The sequence below is a fragment of the Cherax quadricarinatus genome, chromosome 51 (assembly GCF_038502225.1).
Source record: "Cherax quadricarinatus isolate ZL_2023a chromosome 51, ASM3850222v1, whole genome shotgun sequence".
Classification (NCBI taxonomy): Eukaryota; Metazoa; Arthropoda; class Malacostraca; order Decapoda; family Parastacidae; genus Cherax; species Cherax quadricarinatus.
The window spans coordinates 4,241,251-4,261,250 of NC_091342.1; the positions used below are offsets into that span (position 1 = coordinate 4,241,251).

Below are 20,000 nucleotides of genomic sequence, written 5' to 3' on the forward strand. Positions count from 1 at the left end.
GGTGTTAATGTTGCAGTTTTATAACTGTAATGTAAGTATGTCTCTGGCAAGACAGTGATGGAGTGAATGATGGTGAAAAATTTTCTATTTCTGGCCACCCTTCCTTGGTGGGCCACCCCGCCTTGGAGGGCCACCCCGCCTTGGTGGGCCACCCCGCCTTGGTGGGCCACCCCGCCTTGGTGGGAGACGGCTGATGTGTTAATAAAAACACATTAAATCATATTATAGCAGCAATTATCAAAAACAATATTATGGTTACAGTCGTAAACACACGACATAACTCACCACTGATTGTATTCTTGCCTTCTAAACTCACTTTACCATTCATACTCACGAAGCACCTTCACTCATCTTCCCCGCACATACACTCTCCTAGGCAACACATTTTCGTACTTGATGATAGTGTTGCTGTGCGTGTACGTAACATTAACGTCCTTGACGCAACACTTTGACTTCTTTCAGCTGTGAATACTTAAGAGATTGTCTCAGACCTTTGTGAAGCGTCGCTAAAGATTATTTTTATTAGATTTCCAGTCGCCAGTGACCTTTGTTTACTCCGATACAAAGTGAGGGGAAAATGTGGGTAAATACTGGAGTGGTTCACCTGAAAGGTGGTTCACCTGAAGGGTGGTTCACCTATCTTGAAGAGTGGTTCATCTTGTCTTGAAGAGTGGTTCATCTTGTCTTGAAGAGTGGTTCACTTGTCTTGAAGAGTGGTTCACTTGTCTTGAAGAGTGGTTCACCTGTCTTGAAGAGTGGTTCACCTTGTCTTGAAGAGTGTCTTGAAGAGTGGTTCACCTTGTCATCTTGTCTTGAAGAGTGGTTCACTTGTCTTGAAGAGTGGTTCACTTGTCTTGAAGAGTGGTTCACTTGTCTTGAAGAGTGGTTCACTTGTCTTGAAGAGTGGTTCACTTGTCTTGAAGAGTGGTTCACTTGTCTTGAAGAGTGGTTCACTTGTCTTGAAGAGTGGTTCACCTATCTTGAAGAGTGGTTCATCTTGTCTTGAAGAGTGGTTCACTTGTCTTGAAGAGTGGTTCACCTATCTTGAAGAGTGGTTCATCTTGTCTTGAAGAGTGGTTCACTTGTCTTGAAGAGTGGTTCACTTGTCTTGAAGAGTGGTTCACTTGTCTTGAAGAGTGGTTCACTTGTCTTGAAGAGTGGTTCACTTGTCTTGAAGAGTGGTTCATCTTGTCTTGAAGAGTGGTTCACTTGTCTTGAAGAGTGGTTCACTTGTCTTGAAGAGTGGTTCATCTTGTCTTGAAGAGTGTTTCATCTTGTCTTGAAGAGTGGTTCACTTGTCTTGAAGAGTGGTTCACTTGTCTTGAAGAGTGGTTCACTTGTCTTGAAGAGTGGTTCACTTGTCTTGAAGAGTGGTTCATCTTGTCTTGAAGAGTGGTTCATCTTGTCTTGAAGAGTGGTTCACCTTGTCTTGAAGAGTGGTTCACCTTGTCTTGAAGAGTGGTTCACCTTGTCTTGAAGAGTGGTTCACCTTGTCTTGAAGAGTGGTTCACCTTGTCTTGAAGAGTGGTTCACCTTGTCTTGAAGAGTGGTTCACTTGTCTTGAAGAGTGGTTCACTTGTCTTGAAGAGTGGTTCACCTTGTCTTGAAGAGTGGTTCACTTGTCTTGAAGAGTGGTTCACTTGTCTTGAAGAGTGGGTCACCTTGTCTTGAAGAGTGGTTCACTTGTCTTGAAGAGTGGTTCACTTGTCTTGAAGAGTGGTTCATCTTGTCTTGAAGAGTGGTTCACTTGTCTTGAAGAGTGGTTCACCTTGTCTTGAAGAGTGGTTCACTTGTCTTGAAGAGTGGTTCACCTTGTCTTGAAGAGTGGTTCACCTTGTCTTGAAAAGTGGTTCATCTTGTCTTGAAGAGTGGTTCATCTTGTCTTGAAGAGTGGTTCACCTTGTCTTGAAGAGTGGTTCATCTTGTCTTGAAGAGTGGTTCACCTTGTCTTGAAGAGTGGTTCACCTTGTCTTGAAGAGTGGTTCACTTGTCTTGAAGAGTGGTTCACCTTGTCTTGAAGAGTGGTTCACTTGTCTTGAAGAGTGGTTCACTTGTCTTGAAGAGTGGGTCACCTTGTCTTGAAGAGTGGTTCACTTGTCTTGAAGAGTGGTTCACTTGTCTTGAAGAGTGGTTCACCTTGTCTTGAAGAGTGGTTCACTTGTCTTGAAGAGTGGTTCACCTTGTCTTGAAGAGTGGTTCACTTGTCTTGAAGAGTGGTTCACCTTGTCTTGAAGAGTGGTTCACCTTGTCTTGAAGAGTGGTTCATCTTGTCTTGAAGAGTGGTTCATCTTGTCTTGAAGAGTGGTTCATCTTGTCTTGAAGAGTGGTTCATCTTGTCTTGAAGAGTGGTTCACTTGTCTTGAAGAGTGGTTCACCTTGTCTTGAAGAGTGGTTCACTTGTCTTGAAGAGTGGTTCATCTTGTCTTGAAGAGTGGTTCACCTTGTCTTGAAGAGTGGTTCACCTTGTCTTGAAGAGTGGTTCATCTTGTCTTGAAGAGTGGTTCACCTTGTCTTGAAGAGTGGTTCATCTTGTCTTGAAGAGTGGTTCATCTTGTCTTGAAGAGTGGTTCACCTTGTCTTGAAGAGTGGTTCACCTTGTCTTGAAGAGTGGTTCATCTTGTCTTGAAGAGTGGTTCACCTTGTCTTGAAGAGTGGTTCACCTTGTCTTGAAGAGTGGTTCATCTTGTCTTGAAGAGTGGTTCACCTTGTCTTGAAGAGTGGTTCACCTTGTCTTGAAGAGTGGTTCATCTTGTCTTGAAGAGTGGTTCATCTTGTCTTGAAGAGTGGTTCATCTTGTCTTGAAGAGTGGTTCACCTTGTCTTGAAGAGTGGTTCATCTTGTCTTGAAGAGTGGTTCACCTTGTCTTGAAGAGTGGTTCACCTTGTCTTGAAGAGTGGTTCACCTTGTCTTGAAGAGTGGTTCACCTTGTCTTGAAGAGTGGTTCACCTTGTCTTGAAGAGTGGTTCACTTGTCTTGAAGAGTGGTTCACCTTGTCTTGAAGAGTGGTTCACCTTGTCTTGAAGAGTGGTTCACCTGAGAGCCGTGTCTGGCAAGTCCACTATCACGTTAGTTAGGATTTTCGAAGCGTTGGAACTCTTGAAGCGCTAAAGCTCACTCTTGAAGCGCTAAAACTCACTCTTGAAGCGCTAAAACTCACTCTTGAAGCGCTAAAACTCTTGAAGCGCTAAAACTCTTGAAGCGCTAAAACTCTTGAAGCGCTAAAACTCTTGAAGCGCTAAAACTCACTCTTGAAGCGCTAAAACTCACTCTTGAAACGCTAAAACTCACTCTTGAAGCGCTAAAACACTCTTGAAGCGCTAAAACTCACTCTTGAAGCGCTAAAACTCACTCTTGAAACGCTAAAACTCACTCTTGAAGCGCTAAAACACTCTTGAAGCGCTAAAACTCACTCTTGAAGCGCTAAAACTCACTCTTGAAACGCTAAAACTCACTCTTGAAACGCTAAAGCGCACTCTTGAAGCGCTAAAGCGCACTCTTGAAGCGCTAAAGCGCACTCTTGAAGCGCTAAAGCGCACTCTTGAAGCGCTAAAGCGCACTCTTGAAGCGCTAAAGCGCACTCTTGAAGCGCTAAAGCGCACTCTTGAAGCGCTAAAGCGCACTCTTGAAGCGCTAAAGCGGACTCTTGAAGCGCTAAAGCGCACTCTTGAAGCGCTAAAGCGCACTCTTGAAGCGCTAAAGCGCACTCTTGAAGCGCTAAAACTCACTCTTGAAGCGCTAAAACTCACTCTTGAAGCGCTAAAACTCACTCTTGAAGCGCTAAAGCGCACTCTTGAAGCGCTAAAGCGGACTCTTGAAGCGCTAAAGCGCACTCTTGAAGCGCTAAAGCGCACTCTTGAAGCGCTAAAGCGCACTCTTGAAACGCTAAAACTCACTCTTGAAGCGCTAAAACTCACTCTTGAAGCGCTAAAACTCACTCTTGAAGCGCTAAAACTCACTCTTGAAACGCTAAAACTCACTCTTGAAGCGCTAAAACTCACTCTTGAAACGCTAAAGCGCACTCTTGAAGCGCTAAAGCGCACTCTTGAAGCGCTAAAGCGCACTCTTGAAGCGCTAAAGTGCACTCTTGAAGCGCTAAAGCGCACTCTTGAAGCGCTAAAGCGGACTCTTGAAGCGCTAAAGCGCACTCTTGAAGCGCTAAAGCGCACTCTTGAAGCGCTAAAGCGCACTCTTGAAGCGCTAAAGCGCACTCTTGAAGCGCTAAAGCGCACTCTTGAAGCGTCTGGATTGTCTGCGAGACAATCCAGACTGTGTGGATTGTTTCTTGTTGATCTGGCGTCACTCCACCTCATTAGATGATCGTGGCTACTCCTGTGTACCACACAGTCATCAATGACATTGACTGCCACATTTATGGTCATCAATTTGCGAGTCTAAACACACAAAAATACATGGTTGTTGTATTTGATAATTGATGGGGGTGGGGGGATATACGGTCATGGTATTAATGTTAGGTCACCATTGTGCTCAGTTCACCATTATGCTCTGGTCACCATTGTGCTCAGTTCACCATTGTACTTAAGTTACCATTGTGCTCAGGTCACCATTGCGCTCAGGTCACCATTGTGCTCAGGTCACTATTGTGCTCAGATCACCATTTTGCTCAGGTCACCATTGTGCTCAGATCACCATTGTGCTTAGGTCACCATTGTGCTTAAGTCACCATTGTGCTCAGGTCACCATTGTGCTCAGGTCACCATTGTGCTTAAGTCACCATTGTGCTTAGGTCACCTGTGTGCCCAGGTCACCATTGTGTTCAGGTCACTATTGTGCTCGGGTCACCATTGTGCTCAGGTCACCATTGTGCTTACGTCACCATTGTGCTTACGTCACCATTGTGCTCAGGTGACCATTATGCTCATTTGCAAGTCTCACTGTAACTTGCAAATGGTCCAGGCTGGGGAGAAACGTCGTCACAAGCTTCAGGTCACGATTATGTGAATTCTTGTTCCTTTTGGTAATCATTTCTATTTACTCACGTTTCCCCTCACTCTGTGACGTCATGGTTTCGAAACCCGACAACTTGAAGAATGAGACACTTATGAGACACTTGTGGGACGTTTTTGGAAATTTTATTAAGGAAACCTTTCGCCCGCCAGTGGCTTCCTCAGTCCAATACAGGGAAGAACGAGGAAAGATGAGGCAGTCAGTCCCTCAACCTGGAGTGGATGTGATCAGTCCATCAATCTTCAGATTGTTGGACTGATGACATCACTCTTAAGACTGATGTCTTCAGTCCAGGCTGAGGGACTGATGACATCACTCTTAAGACTGATGTCTTCAGTCCAGCCCGAGAGACTGATGACATCACTCTTAAGACTGATGTCTTCAGTCCAGGTTGAGGGACTGATGACATCACTCTTAAGACTGATGTCTTCAGTCCAGGCTGAGGGACTGATGACATCACTCTAAAGACTGATGTCTTCAGTCCAGCCCGAGAGACTGATGACATCACTCTTAAGACTGATGTCTTCAGTCTAGGTTGAGGGACTGATGACATCACTCTTAAGACTGATGTCTTCAGTCCAGGCTGAGAGACTGATGACATCAATCTTAAGATTGGTGTCTTCAGTCCAGGTTGAGGGACTGATGACATCACTCTTAAGACTGATGTCTTCAGTCCAGGCTGAGAGACTGATGACATCACTCTTAAGACTGATATCTTCAGTCTAGGCTGAGGGACTGATTATCTCCTTCACCCCCTCATTTTTCACCGTTCTGCTCTCTACTGGACTGAAGAAGCCACTGGCGGCACAACCTGTCTCATTCTTGATGCGTTCTCGCTGATGCGTCAGAGACTGCGTCAACACTAACGCATATTTACCCTAAAATATAGTCTCCCCGTGACGTTGTTACGGCTGATTTTTCTACTGACTTTCTTGTTTTAAAGTTCCTCACCTATATCTGTATGTGACTGAGGGATGTAAATCACTTGAGATTACCCATAAAGGTTCTTGTGGCAGAGTGAGAAGGTTCTTGTGGCAGAGTGAGAAGGTTCTGATGGCAGATTGAGAAGGTTCTTGTGGCCGAGTGAGAAGGTTCTTGTGGCAGATTGAGAAGGTTCTTATGGCAGAGTGAGAAGGTTCTTGTGGCAGATTGAGAAGGTTCTTGTGGCAGATTGAGAAGGTTCTTGTGGCAGAGTGAGAAGGTTCTTGTGGCAGAGTGAGAAGGTTCTTGTGGCAGAGTGAGAAGGTTCTTGTGGCAGAGTGAGAAGGTTCTTGTGGCAGATTGAGAAGGTTCTGATGGCAGATTGAGAAGGTTCTTGTGGCAGATTGAGAAGGTTCTTGTGGCCGAGTGAGAAGGTTCTTGTGGAAGACTGAGAAGGTTCTTGTGGCAGATTGAGAAGGTTCTGATGGCAGATTGAGAAGGTTCTTGTGGCCTAGTGAGAAGGTTCTTGTGGAAGATTGAGAAGGTTCTGATGGCAGATTGAGAAGGTTCTGATGGCAGAGTGAGAAGGTTCTGATGGCAGATTGAGAAGGTTCTGATGGCAGAGTGAGAAGGTTCTTGAGGCAGATTGAGAAGGTCCTGATGGCAGAGTAGGAAGTTCCTGATGGCAGAGTAAGAAGGTTCTGATGGCAGATTGAGTAGATTGAGAAGGTTCTTGAGGCAGATTGAGTTCTTGTGGCAGAGTAGAAGGTTCTTGTGGCAGATTGAGTTCTTGATGGCAGATTGAGAAGGTTCTTGTGATGGAAGGTTCTTGTGGCAGAGTAGAAGGTTCTTGATGGCAGAGTAAGAAGGTTCTTGTGGCAGAGTGAGAAGAAGAAGGTTCTTGATGGCAGAGTGAGAAAGTTCTTGTGGCAGAGTGAGAAGGTTCTTGTGGCAGATTGAGAAGGTTCTTGTGGCAGATTGAGAAGGTTCTTGTGGCAGAGTGAGAAGGTTCTTGTGGCAGAGTGAGAAGGTTCTTGTGACAGATTGAGAAGGCTCTGATGGCAGATTGAGAAGGTTCTGATGGCAGATTGAGAAGGTTTTTGTGGCAGAGTGAGAAGGTTCTTGTGGCAGATTGAGAAGGTTCTGATGGCAGATTGAGAAGGTTCTGATGGCAGATTGAGAAGGTTCTGATGGCAGATTGAGAAGGTTCTTGTGGCAGAGTGAGAAGGTTCTTGTGGCAGATTGAGAAGGTTCTGATGGCAGATTGAGAAGGTTCTTGTGGCAGAGTGAGAAGGTTCTGATGGCAGATTGAGAAGGTTCTTGTGGCAGAGTCAGAAGGTTCTTGTGGCAGAGTTAGAAGGTTCTTGTGGCAGATTGAGAAGGTTCTGATGGCAGATTGAGAAGGTTCTGATGGCAGATTGAGAAGGTTCTTGTGGCAGAGTGAGAAGGTTCTTGTGGCAGAGTGAGAAGGTTCTTGTGGCAGAGTGAGAAGGTTCTTGTGGCAGATTGAGAAGGTTCTGATGGCAGATTGAGAAGGTTCTGATGGCAGATTGAGAAGGTTCTTGTGGCAGAGTGAGAAGGTTCTTGTGGCAGAGTGAGAAGGTTCTTGTGGGAGAGTGAGAAGTGAGAAGGTTCTTGTGGCAGATTGAGAAGGTTCTGATGGCAGATTGAGAAGGTTCTGATGGCAGATTGAGAAGCTTCTTGTGGCAGAGTGAGAAGGTTCTTGTGGCAGAGTGAGAAGGTTCTTGTGGCAGAGTGAGAAGGTTCTTGTGGCAGAGTGAGAAGGTTCTTGTGGCAGAGTGAGAATGTTCTTGTGGCAGATTGAGAAGGTTCTGATGGCAGAGTGAAAAGGTTCTGATGGCAGATTGAGAAGGTTCTGATGGCAGAATGAGAAGGTTCTTGTGGCCGAGTGAGAAGGTTCTTGTGGAAGATTGAGAAGGTTCTTGTGGCAGATTGAGAAGGTTCTTGTGGCAGAGTGAGAAGGTTCTTGTGGCAGAGTGAGAAGGTTCTTGTGGCAGAGTGAGAAGGTTCTTGTGGCAGATTGAGAAGGTTCTGATGGGAGATTGAGAAGGTTCTGATGACAGATTGAGAAGGTTCTTGTGGCCGAGTGAGAAGGTTCTTGTGGAAGATTGAGAAGGTTCTTGTGGCAGATTGAGAAGGTTCTTGTGGCAGAGTGAGAAGGTTCTTGTGGCAGAGTGAGAAGGTTCTTGTGGCAGATTGAGAAGGTTCTTGTGGCAGATTGAGAAGGTTCTTGTGGCAGATTGAGAAGGTTCTTGTGGCAGAGTGAGAAGGTTCTTGTGGCAGATTGAGAAGGTTCTTGTGGCAGATTGAGAAGGTTCTTGTGGCAGATTGAGAAGGTTCTTGTGGCCGAGTGAGAAGGTTCTTGTGGCAGATTGAGAAGGTTCTGATGGCAGATTGAGAATGTTCTTGTGGCCGATTGAGAAGGTTCTTGTGGCCGAGTGAGAAGGTTCTTGTGGCAGATTGAGAAGATTCTGATGGCAGATTAAGAAGGTTCTTGTGGCAGATTGAGAAGGTTCTTGTGGCCGAGTGAGAAGGTTCTTGTGGAAGATTGAGAAGGTTCTTGTGGCAGATTGAGAATGTTCTGATGGCAGATTGAGAAGGTTCTTGTGGCCTAGTGAGAAGGTTCTTGTGGAAGATTGAGAAGGTTCTGATGGCAGATTGAGAAGGTTCTGATGGCAGAGTGAGAAGGTTCTGATGGCAGATTGAGAAGGTTCTGATGGCAGAGTGAGAAGGTTCTGACGGCAGATTGAGAAGGTTCTGATGGCAGAATAAGAAGGTTCTGATGGCAGAGTAGGAAGGTTCTGATGGCAGAGTAGGAAGGTTCTGATGGCAGAGTGAGAAGGTTCTGATGGAAGAGTAAGAAGGTTCTGATGGCAGAGTGAGAAGGTTCTGATGTCAGAGTAGGAAGGTTCTGATGGAAGAGTAAGAAGGTTCTGATGGCAGAGTGAGAAGGTTCTGATGGAAGAGTAAGAAGGTTCTGATGGCAGAGTAGGAAGGTTCTGATGGCAGAGTAAGAAGGTTCTGATGGCAGAGTGAGAAGGTTCTGATGGAAGAGTAAGAAGGTTCTGATGGCAGAGTAGGAAGGTTCTGATGGCAGAGTGAGAAGGTTCTGATGGCAGAGTAGGAAAGTTTTGATGGCAGAGTGAGAAGGTTCTGATGGCAGAGTAGGAAAGTTCTGATGGCAGAGTGAGAAAGTTCTGATGGCAGAATAGGAAGGTTCTGATGGCAGTGTAGGAAAGTTCTGATGGCAGAATAGGAGGGTTCTGATGGCAGAGTAAGAAGGTTCTGATGGCAGAGTAGGAAGGTTCTGATGGAAGAGTAAGAAGGTTCTGATGGCAGAGTAGGAAGTTTCTGATGGCAGAGTAGGAAGGTTCTGATGGCAGAGTGAGAAGGTTCTGATGGCAGAGTAGGAAGGTTCTGATGGAAGAGTAAGAAGGTTCTGATGGCAGAGTAGGAAGGTTCTGATGGCAGAGTAGGAAGGTTCTGATGGAAGAGTAAGAAGGTTCTGATGGCAGAGTAGGAAGGTTCTGATGGCAGAATAAGAAGGTTCTGATGGCAAAGTAGGAAGGTTCTGATGGCAGAGTGAGAAGGTTCTGATGGCAGAGTAGGAAGGTTCTGAAGGTAGAGTAAGAAGGTTCTGATGGCAGAGTAAGAAGGTTCTGATGGTAGAGTAAGAAGGTTCTGATGGCAGATTAAGAAGGTTCTGATGGCAGAGTAAGAAAGTTCTGTTGGAAGAGTAAGAAGGTTCTGATGGCAGAGTAAGAAGGTTCTGATGGCAGAATAAGAAGGTTCCGATGGCAGAGTAGAAAGGTTCTGATGGCAGAATAAGAAGGTTCCGATGGCAGAGTAGGAAGGTTCTGATGGCAGAGTGAGAACGTTCTGATGGAAGAGTAAGAAGGTTCTGATGGCAGAGTAGGAAGGATCTGATGGCAGAGTAAGAAGGTTCTGATGGCAGAATAAGAAGGTTCTGATGGCAGAGTAGGAAGGTTCTGATGGCAGATTAAGAAAGTTCTGATGGCAGAGTTGGAAGGTTCTGATGGCAGAGTAGGAAGGTTCTGATGGCAGAGTAAGAAGGTTCTGATGGCAGAGTAAGAAGGTTCTGATGGCAGAATAAGAAGGTTCTGATGGCAGAGTAGGAAGGTTCTGATGGCAGAGTGAGAAGGTTCTGATGGAAGAGTAAGAAGGTTCTGATGGCAGAGTAAGAAGGTTCTGATGGCAGAGTAAGAAGGTTCTGATGGCAGAATAAGAAGGTTCTGATGGCAAAGTAGGAAGGTTCTGATGGCAGAGTGAGAAGGTTCTGATGGCAGAGTAGGAAGGTTCTGATGGCAGAGTGAGAAGGTTCTGATGGAAGAGTAAGAAGGTTCTGATGGCAGAGTAGGAAGGTTCTGATGGCAGAGTAGGAAGGTTCTGATGGAAGAGTAAGAAGGTTCTGATGGCAGAGTAGGAAGGTTCTGATGGCAGAATAAAAAGGTTCTGTTGGCAAAGTAGGAAGGTTCTGATGGCAGGGTGAGAAGGTTCTGATGGCAGATTAAGAAGGTTCTGATGGCAGAGTGAGAAGGTTCTGATGGCAGAGTGAGAAGGTTCTGATGGACGAGTAAGAAGGTTCTGATGGCAGAGTAGGAAGGTTCTGATGGAAGAGTAAGAAGGTTCTGATGGCAGAATAAGAAGGTTCTGATGGCAAAGTAGGAAGGTTCTGATGGCAGAGTGAGAAGGTTCTGATGGCAGATTAAGAAGGTTCTGATGGCAGAGTGAGAAGGTTCTGATGGCAGAGTGAGAAGGTTCTGATGGTAGAGTGAGAAGGTTCTGATGGCAGAGTGAGAAGGTTCTGATGGCAGAGTGAGAAGGTTCTGATGGCAGAGTGAGAAGGTTCTGATGGTAGAGTGAGGTTCTGATAGCAAGGTTCTATCAGCATCAAGTCAGTAAACCAGTGTGCTCCGAAACGTAGTAAAGTTAGGTCTGGTTCTCCACACGTTTCGACCGCTACATCTCGAACACCTCAGTTAACAACACCGGACAGATGAAATAGACAACACCAGATACATAGATAATATTCACTATAATAATGATGATAATAATAATAATAATAATAATAATAATAATAATAATAATAATAAAACAAAATAATAATAAAATATAAATAATTGTAATAATAATAATAATAATAATAATAATAATAATAATAATAATAATAATAATAATATTTTATTATTATTATTATTATTATTATTATTATTATTATTATTATTATTATTATTATTATTATTATTATACTTTTTAGATAAATGTAAATAATTTTACCTGCTAATATTTATAATAATTATATATTAAAAGTATAAATAATAATGATTTTAATATAGCAATAATGATAATAATAATAAATTACATTAATATTATCATTATCATAATTTCATTATTTTTGTTAAAATTATTACTACTATTGTTTCTTCTTCTTCTAATTATTATTATTATTATTATTATTATTATTATTATTATTATTATTATTATTATTATTGTTATTATTATTATTATTATTATTATTATTATTATTATTGTTATTATTATTATTATTGTTATTATTATTATTATTGTTATTATTATTATTATTGTTATTATTATTATTATTAGTAGTAGTAGTAGTAGTAATAATAATAGTAATTATTATAATTAATTTATTAATATTATTAATTGTTATTAATTTATTATTATTATTATTATTATTATTATTATTATTATTATTATTATTATTATTATTATTATTATTATTATTATTATTATTAATGTTATTGTTATTATGTGTTGATATTATCATGTGTTGATCCAAGGAAGGAGAGGCAGATTAAGTTCCTTGGATCAAGATCCCTTCAACAGTATCAAGGCGCATCCCCGGAAAATGAAAATGAAGATGACGTTAAGGTGAACATGACGTTAATGTGAACATGACGTTAATGTGAACATGACGTTAATGTGAACATGACGGTAATGTGAACATGACGTTAATGTGAACATGACGTTAAGATGAACATGACGTTAATGTGAACATGACGTTAAGATGAACATGACGTTAATGTGAACATGACGTTAATGTGAACATGACGTTAAGATGAACATGACGTTAATGTGAACATGACGTTAATGTGAACATGACGTTAATGTGAACATGACGTTAATGTGAACATGACGTTAAGATGAACATGACGTTAATGTAAACATGACGTTAATGTGAACATGACGTTAAGGTGAACATGACGTTAAGATGAACATGACGTTAATGTGAGCATGACGTTAAGATGAACATGACGTTAATGTGAACATGACGTTAAGATGAACATGACGTTAATGTGAACATGACGTTAATGTGAACATGACGTTAATGTGAACATGACGTTAAGATGAACATGACGTTAATGTGAACATGACGTTAATGTGAACATGACGTTAAGATGAACATGACGTTAATGTGAACATGACGTTAATGTGAACATGACGTTAAGATGAACATGACGTTAATGTGAACATGACGTTAATGTGAACATGACGTTAAGATGAACATGACGTTAATGTGAACATGACGTTAATGTGAACATGACGTTAATGTGAACATGACGTTAAGATGAACATGACGTTAATGTGAACATGACGTTAATGTGAACATGACGTTAAGATGAACATGACGTTAATGTGAACATGACGTTAATGTGAACATGACGTTAATGTGAACATGACGTTAATGTGAACATGACGTTAAGATGAACATGACGTTAAGGTGAACATGACGTTAATGTGAACATGACGTTAATGTGAACATGACGTTAATGTGAACATGACGTTAAGGTGAACATGACGTTAAGATGAACATGACGTTAATGTGAACATGACGTTAAGGTGAACATGACGTTAAGGTGAACATGACGTTAAGTTGAACATGACGTTAATGTGAACATGACGTTAAGATGAACATGGCGTTAAGGTGAACATGACGTTAAGGTGAACATGACGTTAAGGTGAACATGACGTTAAGTTGAACATGACATTAATGTGAACATGACGTTAAGGTGAACATGACGTTAAGGTGAACATGACGTTAAGATGAACATGACGTTAAGGTGAACATGACGTTAAGGTGAACATGACGTTAAGGTGAACATGACGTTAAGGTGAACATGACGTTAAGGTGAACATGACGTTAAGGTGAACATGACGTTAAGGTGAACATGACGTGAAGGTGAATATGATGTGAAGTTGAACATGATGTGAGGTACAAGAATATGAGGAAGATGAACATGACGTGAAGATGAACGTATGAATGTAAACATGATGTGAGGTATAAGAACATGAGAAAGATGAACATGTGCCTCACATGTTCACCTTCATAAGAACAAAAGGAGTACGAATACGACATGATGAACATGTGAGGAAGATGAACATGACGAGAATGTGAAAGTAAAGTGACGAAGATGAACCTGTGAGGATAAACATGATATGAAGAAGACGAACATGACGAGAAGACGAACATGACATGCAAATGAATAGGAGGAAAATGCTCATGACGTGAGAAAGGGAACATGCTAGGCAGATAAAGAGGTGTGGAAAATGAAAATGACATGAAGATGAACATGTGAAATGAGCATGACGTGAAGATGAAGGCGTGAAGGGGAACTTTGATGCGAGCCAGATGAACATGATGTAGGGTGAATGAAAATGACATGAAGGTGAACATGATGTGAGAAAGATGAACATGACGTGAGGAAGGTGAACATGACATGAGTGTGAATATGACACAAAGAAGCTGAACGTAGGAAAGGAATATGATGTAAGGTAGATGAACATGAGGTAGTTAAACATGTAGATGAATGTGATGAGGAAGCTGAACATGAGAGGAAGAAAAATATGTGATGATGAACATGATGAGAGATATACGAGCATGATATGAAGTAGATGAACATGATGTGAATATGATGATGTAAGGCTGAACATGACATGCTTACAACATGTGACAGTGAGTGATTATGAGCAAAGTTACTGAGAGAGAGAGAGAGAGAGAGAGAGAGAGAGAGAGAGAGAGAGAGAGAGAGAGAGAGAGAGAGAGAGAGAGAGAGAGAGAGAGAGAGAGAGAGAGAGAGAGAGAGAGAAAGACAGTGAGACAGGAGAGAGAGAGAGTGAGAGAGACAGGAGAGAGACAGGAGAGAGAGAGAGAGAGAGAGAGAGAGAGAGAGAGAGAGAGAGAGAGAGATAGAGACAGTGAGGGAGACAGGAGAGAGAGAAAGGAGAGAGAGAGAGTGAGAGTCTGGACAAACCTGAAGGAGCGGCGGTGATTGAGTCATCAGTGTCGGCGCCGCCATCTTCCCTACAGCCGCCGCTGCTGCCGCTACTGCCGCCGCCGCCGCCGCCTCCACCGCCGCTGTTGGTAGGCGAGGTAGCCGCCACGTTCATGTTGTTGGTAGAGGTGTTGTTATTGAGGCCGTGTAGGTGCTGGGGTACCGGAGGCGGGGACGACGCCCCCTTCAGCGGGGTCCTCAGTCCCAGGATGGCGTCGATAGTGTGAGATGCGCTGAGGGCGGCCGCCGCCCCGCCACCGCCCGTCAACGAGCCTCCCCCGCCGCCGCCGCCCTCGTACCTGGAGGTATCACAACGCTTGAGGTCTTGTGCCAGGTCTGGCGGGGTCTTGGAGGTCTCCAGGGAATACTTGCTCTCCTGGCCTCCGGTCTCCTGGAAGCTGAACTTCTCGAAAGAGTTCTCGAAGTCCCTGTGGCTCTTAGTCTCGAAGGAGAGTCTCCTGTGGGCGTCGAGGGCGTGGGCGGGAACCAGAGGCAGAGTTGTGATCTCGGCCAGCTCTGCTGTGCTCAGGGCCATGGTCCACACACTTCACCCTCAGTAACACACTCACCCTCACTCACACTCACCCCTGCCCCCCCTCCCCAGAGCTAGCTGCTACTGACAGTATCTCAGAGTAGAACTGTAAGTCTCTCAGTCCCCACTGAGAGTCGAACTGGAAGTTTCTCAGCCGCAAACTGAGAGTCGAACTGTGAGTCCCTTAGTCGCTAATGGCCGTGCAAGCCATGGCGCTACTGACAGTATCTGAGAGTCGAACTGGAAGCCTCACAGTCGCAAACTGTGAGTAGAACTGGAAGTCTCTCAGTCACCACTGAGAACTGAACTGGAAATCCCTCAGTACCCACTGAGAGTCGAACTGTGAGTCCCTTAGTCGCTACTGATCGTGCAAGCCATGGCGCTATTGATAGTATCTGAGAGTCGAACTGGAAGCCTCTCAGTCGCAAACTGAGAGTCGAACTGGAAGTCCGTCAGACGCCACTGACCGAGGAAGCCATCACAGCGAGAAACGACAACACCCGCGACTCATACCACCGCCAAATGGTGGAACAAGTCTGAGGGAGCAGTGTTGTAGGAGTACAATGTTGTTGTTGTTGTGGCTGACTGTGCTCTCCTGGCCAAGGCCCCGCCCACCCGGGCCCATAACCCCTCCCCTCGCCAAGCCATCCCCGCGCGCTGATTGGCCCTCCACTCTCTCGGTGAGCACGGAGGCGGGGCTTGGCCGCGGGAGGGCGTGACGTCATCGCCTCTTGACCAATCAGCTGGGGGCATGTCAAGTAATGGCTAGATGAAAGCGGTGACTCCGGCCCCAATTGAAGCGATTTGTACCGTAATGAAATTATATGTGTGTATCAAACGAAATAAATTGATATCAACAACCCCCAGACACTAAACGGTCTTTTATCAGGAGGGGCCCCGGGTGAAAAATTGGTCGGGAAAACAGTTGTTAGGACCAGATGTCTGGGGAGAGGGGAGGGGAGGGGAGGGGAGGGGATGGGAGGGGTGGCGAGGGGAAATTTTCGCCAGGCTAGAGAGCCGCTGGAGAAATAATTGAATAGTGACAACTCATTAGCTCTTGGCACAATGGTGGTAATGGAAAAGGTGCTGATACAGCCGCGTGAGAGCCAGGCTAACATGTTGGTAAAGATGGTGGGAGTCTCTCTCTCTCTCTCTCTCTCTCTCTCTCTCTCTCTGTCTCTCTCTCTCTCTCTCTCTCTCTCTCTCTCTCTCTCTCTCTCTCTCTCTCTCTCTCTCTTTCTCTCTTCTCTCGCTCTCGCTCTCTCTACTCTCGCTTTACTCTGTCTCTACTCTCGCTCTCTCTCTCTCTCTCTCTCTACTCGCTCTCTCTCTCTCTACTCTCAATCTCACTTTCAGTTCTTCCCATAATTCCTCACTTTCTTGACTTTTTTAGGGGGGGGGAATAATGCTGTATTTTGGAACGGAGGAAGAGCAGTGGGTTCCAAGACTATGTTAAGTGGGTTCCAAGACTATGTTAAGTGGGTTCTAAGACCATGTTAAGTGGGTTCCAAGACTATGTTAAGTGGGTTCCAAGACCATGTTAAGTGGGTTCCAAGACAATGTTAAGTGGGTTCCAAGACTATGTTAAGTGGGTTCCAAGACCATGTTAAGTGGGTTCCAAGACCATGTTAAGTGGGTTCCAAGACTATGTTAAGTGGGTTCCAAGACATGTTAAGTGGGTTCCAAGACCATGTTAAGTGGGTTCCAAGACCATGTTAAGTGGGTTCCAAGACCATATTAAGTGGGTTCCAAGACTATGTTAAGTGGGTTCCAAGACCATGTTAAGTGGGTTCCAAGACCATGTTAAGTGGGTTCCAAGACCATATTAAGTGGGTTCCAAGACCATGTTAAGTGGGTTCCAAGACCATGTTAAGTGGGTTCCAAGACCATGTTAAGTGGGTTCCAAGACCATGTTAAGTGGGTTCCAAGACCATGTTAAGTGGGTTCCAAGACCATGTTAAGTGGGTTCCAAGACCATGTTAAGTGGGTTCCAAGACCATGTTAAGTGGGTTCCAAGACCATGTTAAGTGGGTTCCAAGACCATGTTAAGTAGGTTCCAAGACCATGTTAAGTGGGTTACAAGACCATGTTAAGTGGGTTCCAAGACCATGTTAAGTGGGTTCCAAGACCATGTTAAGTGGGTTCCAAGACCATGTTAAGTAGGTTCCAAGACCATGTTAAGTGGGTTACAAGACCATGTTAAGTGGGTTCCAAGACCATGTTAAGTGGGTTACAAGACCATGCTAAGTGAGTTCCAAGACCATGTTAAGTGGGTTACAAGACCATGTTAAGTGGGTTCCAAGACCATGTTAAGTGAGTTCCAAGACCATGTTAAGTGGGTTCCAAGACCATGTTAAGTGAGTTCCAAGACCATGTTAAGTGAGTTCCTAGACCACGTTAAGTGAGTTCCAAGACCATGTTAAGTGGGTTCCAAGACCATGTTAAGTGGGTTCCAAGACCATGTTAAGTGGGTTCTTAAGTGGGTTCCAAAATCAGGGTTGGTGAGGTTTAAAAGATCACGTCAGTGTGTGGGTTTCAGGTTTGGGTCTGGTGCAGTTCAAGACCAGATTTAGGTTGGTCTCGAAGCCAAGTTTTTCTTGGAGTAGGGGGTTAAGAATTTGGTTTTTAGGATCAAGTTTTTGAATACATGGTTGATACAGTTTGAAACCCACTGTGCGTGGATTTTTGGAAACCAGGACGTGCGGTTTCAGAGCCCTGGGATGGGGTGGATGTCGAGGGGGGAGGGGAGTGAAAACAGATTCAGAAACCGGCGGGTTCATAAACCAGAGAGGAAACTGGTTTAGAAACCAAAAAAAAAACGAGAGTGGTTTAAATAAGATGAAATCAAATCGAACTGGTTTAGAAACCCCAGGCGAACGGACGCGGGGAGGAGGGTAAAGGTTTCGAAAACCAGAGTTCGGAAGGGATTCACTAGCTAAGGGGGTAAGGGAAAGTGGGGAAGGGGGGAGGAGGAGACAGGGGGCGGGTTTATAGCCCCGGGGATGATGAAAGGGAGGGGAGGGGAGGGAGGGGAGAGGAGGGGGCGCAGACCCCCGGGATCAATATAGCAGTCTCTGCTCGAACCTCCCACACCATCATTGATCTCATCCTAGTTCATCATTCTTACCGTGGCTGCTCATCATTCTTACCGTGGCTGCTCATCATTCTTTATCGCCCTATCATGCTCCAATGATCGTTCTTTATCCTCTGTCATGCTTTATTGATCATTCTTTATCCCCTTATCCTGTTCTGCTCATCATTCTTTATTCTTTATCATGCTCTGTTGATCATTCTTTGTCACTTATCATGTTCTGTTGATCATTCTTTCTCGCTTATCATGTTCTGTTGATCATTCTTTGTCACTTATCATGTTCTGTTGATCATTCTTTCTCGCTTATCATGTTCTGTTGATCATTCTTTGTCACTTATCATGTTCTGTTGATCATTCTTTATCACTTATCATGTTCTGTTGATCATTCTTTGTCACTTATCATGTTCTGTTGATCATTCTTTGTCACTTATCATGTTCTGTTGATCATTCTTTATCACTTATCATGTTCTGTGGATCATTCTTTATCACTTATCATGTTCTGTTGATCATTCTTTGTCACTTATCATGTTCTGTTGATCATTCTTTGTCACTTATCATCTTCTGTTGATCATTCTTTATCACTTATCATGTTCTGTTGATCATTCTTTGTCATTTATCATGTTCTGTTGATCATTCTTTGTCACTTATCATGTTCTGTTGATCATTATCACTTATCATGCTCTGTTGATCATTATCACTTATCATGCTCTGTTGATCATTCTTTATTACTTATCATGTTCTGTTGATCATTTTTCATCACTTATCATGTTCTGTTGATCATTATCACTTATCATGCTCTGTTGATCATTATCACTTATCATGCTCTGTTGATCATTCTTTATCACTTATCATGTTCTGTTGATCATTCTTTATCACTTATCCTGTTCTGCTCATCATTCTTTATTCTTTATCATGCTCTGTTAATCATTCTTTGTCACTTATCATGTTCTGTTGATCATTCTTTGTCACTTATCATGTTCTGTTGATCATTCTTTGTCACTTATCATGTTCTGTTGATCATTATTTATCATTTATCATGTTCTGATGATCATTCTTTATCATTTATCATGTTCTGTTGATCATTCTTTGTCACTTATCATGTTCTGTTGATCATTCTTTATCACTTATCATGTTCTGTTGATCATTCTTTGTCACTTATCATGTTCTGTTGATCATTCTTTATCATTTATCATGTTCTGTTAATCATTCTTTGTCACTTATCATGTTCTGTTGATCATTCTTTATCACTTATCATGTTCTGTTGATCATTATTTATCATTTATCATGTTCTGATGATCATTATTTATCATTTATCATGTTCTGTTGATCATTCTTTGTCACTTATCATGTTCTGTTGATCATTCTTTATCACTTATCATGTTCTGTTAATCATTCTTTGTCACTTATCATGTTCTGTTGATCATTCTTTATCACTTATCATGTTCTGTTGATCATTCTTTGTCACTTATCATGTTCTGTTGATCATTCTTTGTCACTTATCATGTTCTGTTGATCATTCTTTATCACTTATCATGTTCTGTTGATCATTCTTTGTCACTTATCATGTTCTGTTGATCATTCTTTGTCACTTATCATGTTCTGTTGATCATTCTTTATCATTTATCATGTTCTGTTGATCATTCTTTGTCACTTATCATGTTCTGTTGATCATTCTTTATCATTTATCATGTTTTTGTTGATCATTCTTTGTCACTTATCATGTTCTGTTGATCATTCCTTGTCACTTATCATGTTCTTTTGATCATTCTTTGTCACTTATTATGTTCTGTTGATCATTCTTTATCACTTATCATGTTCTGTTGATCATTCGTTGTCACTTATCATGTTCTGTTGATCATTCTTTATCACTTATCATGTTCTGTTGATCATTCGTTGTCACTTATCATGTTCTGTTGATCATTCTTTATCACTTATCATGTTCTGTTGATCATTCGTTGTCACTTATCATGTTCTGTTGATCATTCTTTATCACTTATCATGTTCTGTTGATCATTCGTTATCACTTATCATGTTCTGTTGATCATTCTTTATCACTTATCATGTTCTGTTGATCATTCGTTGTCACTTATCATGTTCTGTTGATCATTCTTTATCACTTATCATGTTCTGTTGATCATTCGTTGTCACTTATCAT

The 20,000-nt window shown here is 42.9% G+C and overlaps 1 protein-coding gene across 1 annotated transcript in view; it reads right to left on the reverse strand.

Moving 5' to 3' along the window:
* Positions 1-15,295, reverse strand: part of LOC128705527 (retinal homeobox protein Rx2-like) — a 138,579-nt gene extending 123,284 nt beyond the window's left edge. Inside the window, exon 1 of the mRNA XM_070095680.1 lies at positions 14,202-15,295. Coding sequence (XP_069951781.1) covers positions 14,202-14,757 — 556 coding nt within the window. The 5' untranslated portion in view covers positions 14,758-15,295. The remainder of the gene's footprint in view (positions 1-14,201) is intronic.
* Positions 15,296-20,000: the final 4,705 nt, after the last annotated feature.